Below are 2,776 nucleotides of genomic sequence, written 5' to 3' on the forward strand. Positions count from 1 at the left end.
TGCAAAGACATCATTATGTTGCATGGCATATGGTAGCAAAGAGACTATTTCAGGATAACAACGTGTGAAAAGCTAGAGATTATAGCCACCATACGGCTATGATTTATGTTGTTTATGCCCTGGATGCAATACAGGAGGTTGATAACCACTGTTAAAAGACAGGATCATTATTTTAGTTGGACACTGAGTTATTATAAATTGTATGGAACAAGAGAGGAAAAGTGATGGTAATGGCTGAATGGGTCTATTTACCCATGCAGTCCTTAGTATTTCACTTGTCTGTCTCAGGGATACACATGAGAGAAAACCATGGCTGGGAAATGGCATCAAGAAGGTCATGGAGGCCAGGGAGCAAGAAATTATATCAATAAAATGACTCCAGATGGAGGGAAATGTTGACAGAGTAAGTAAAATGAAACAGTTATAGATCATACAAAGGAGTAGCCAAAGATTTAGATCTTATAATATTCCTCGCATTGTTCTGTCTACGAGAATGTTCTTCCCTCTAGCATTTTCTTCAGAGCTACATTCACGTCTCTGTTCCTCAGGCTGTAGATCAGGGGGTTCACCATAGGAACTACAATGGTATAAAACACAGAGGACACTTTTCCTTGATCCTCGAGGCTTGCCGATGATGGCTGCAGGTACATGAATGCTGCAGAACCAAAGAAGACAGCAACAGCTGAGATGTGGGAGCTGCACGTGCTGAAGGCTTTGGACCTCCCTGCAGTGGAGCGAATGCGGAGGATGCTGGCAATGATGAATATGTAAGAACTGATGATGGTTAGACTAGGGACAAGGATGTTGAATGCACTAAAGATTAGAATCAATAATTCATTGACATAAGTACTAGAGCAGGCAAGCTTTAAGAGGGAAAGAAGATCACAGAAATAGTGGTTGATCACATCAAATTGGCAGAAATGAACCCTGAACATGCAGCCTATATGGACTGATGCACAAACCAGGGCTATAATATAAACCCCCAGAATCAGGTAGGAACAGACCTGATAGGACATGATGACATTATAAAGCAAAGGGCTACAGATGGCAACATAGCGGTCATATGCCATTGCAGCCAACATGTAACACTCTGCAATAGCAAAAATCAGAAAGAAGTAGAGCTGAGCCATGCATTCTGGGTAAGACATGATGCTCTTCTCTGACATGAAGTTCACCAGCATTATGGGGGTAATGACAGTGGAATGGCAGAGATCAATGAAGGACAAGCTGCTGAGGAAATAGTACATGGGGGTGTGCAGGGAAGAACTGAGCCCAATCAGTGTGACCATGCCCAGGTTCCCCACCGTGGTGACCACATAGATTCCTAGGAAGAGGAGGAATAGGGGAAGCTGGAGTTCAGGGCGGTTTGTCAGCCCAGCAAGGATAAACTCAGTCACTGTAGAATGATTTCCTGCTGCCATTTTCTTTTGGGCAGTTTCTGAAGGAGAAAGAAAAGAATGCTTCATGGAAGGGCTTCATTTTTATTCCTCTTTTAGGGAAGGGCACCCTATATTGATGATTCATGGTTTATGGCTTCCTATTCTTTCTTTATGACTATTTAATTCTTGGTCCATTTACCTAAGTAAAATTCATCATAATTCAATATTTATTAAGACTTATTTTCAATTATAATATAAATAATACAAAATATTTTAGCCATATTTATAATAATTTGAAACCTTCTAAGAGTCTATTTTCTATTTTTAATATTTCAATAATCTTTAAGCCAATTTTTCTGTGTTGAGATTCACGCACTTGCATATTTAGAGGAGACAGTGAAAGGAGTGAACTAGAGAGTGGTAACTTGGAGAGAACACAGCACCTCTGAAGGCCATAGCTTTTAATAACTGGCAATTAACTTCTGCTACAATTAATAGAGACACTGAAACTGCCAGATCTTCCCATTTTTAACTAATAATCAGGATCAGGGAATGTGGATTTCTTCATTAACACTAACAAAAATATGTATAATGCTTATATACTAAAAATTTTAACTAATACTGAGAGAAATTTAAGAAAACCTACATTAAAGAAGGGATTTAACATGTTCTTGGTTTAGAAGACTCAATATTGTAAAGATAGAAAATCTCAGATTCCTATATAAATCCAACATAATCCTATCCCTGGATATAACATTTAAGCTTAGATAATCAGTGCTTAAAATGACACAATATTCCTAAAGGGATGCTTTAGCTACTTCTGGTGATCTTGGAATTTATAGAAAATATCATCTTAGCCATATCAGAACAGAAACAAAATATCCTCAAAAGCTTACAAATATTGGGCTCTAGAAACTGAAGATAGATATAATGATATGCTAGCTTTGGTGATCTCTATCTCTTTCTCCTTGAAGTTGAGTCCAGTATATATATTTAGAATCAGTAAATGCCTTCCTTTCTAGAATCTGACTTGTCTCAAATAAGACAAATTTTTACTCAAGGCCAATATTTCATTTGCTCAATATGAAAAGGACATGAGTACCATACCACCCCTTCCATTCCAATATTTGATAGCTGTGTTTCATTTTTGTCCCTTTTAGTAGCTTCTAAAATTTTAAAAATCCTCAAAAATCTTTATTCATTGAAATTCTCTCAACTTATCTGAAGAGAATTTTTGTTTCTTCATTTAAAACAGATTTCTTACCCCTGTACTAGATTTCTTAAATCTGAATCTGTGAGGGTGAGGTTTAGAGATCTGAATTTTCTAAAAACAAAACAAAATAAAACAACAAAATAAAAGAGACTAAAGTAATTCTGATGATTATCCATGTTTTGGA

The 2,776-nt window shown here is 36.9% G+C and overlaps 1 protein-coding gene across 1 annotated transcript; it reads right to left on the reverse strand.

The window, feature by feature from the left end:
* Nucleotides 1-485: 485 nt before the first annotated feature.
* On the reverse strand, nt 486-1,448 carry LOC143645020 (olfactory receptor 8G5-like). Its single transcript, XM_077114682.1, has one exon. It carries the CDS (start codon nt 1,419-1,421, stop codon nt 486-488), a length of 936 nt encoding a protein of 311 aa, XP_076970797.1. The 5' UTR covers nt 1,422-1,448.
* Nucleotides 1,449-2,776: the final 1,328 nt, after the last annotated feature.

The sequence above is a fragment of the Tamandua tetradactyla genome, chromosome 8, assembly GCF_023851605.1.
Source record: "Tamandua tetradactyla isolate mTamTet1 chromosome 8, mTamTet1.pri, whole genome shotgun sequence".
Taxonomy (NCBI): domain Eukaryota; kingdom Metazoa; phylum Chordata; class Mammalia; order Pilosa; family Myrmecophagidae; genus Tamandua; species Tamandua tetradactyla.

Excerpts from the sequence above, each read along its gene's own strand:
- LOC143645020 (XM_077114682.1), bottom strand. The coding sequence starts at position 1,421 with ATGGCAGCAGGAAATCATTCTACAGTGACTGAGTTTATCCTTGCTGGG.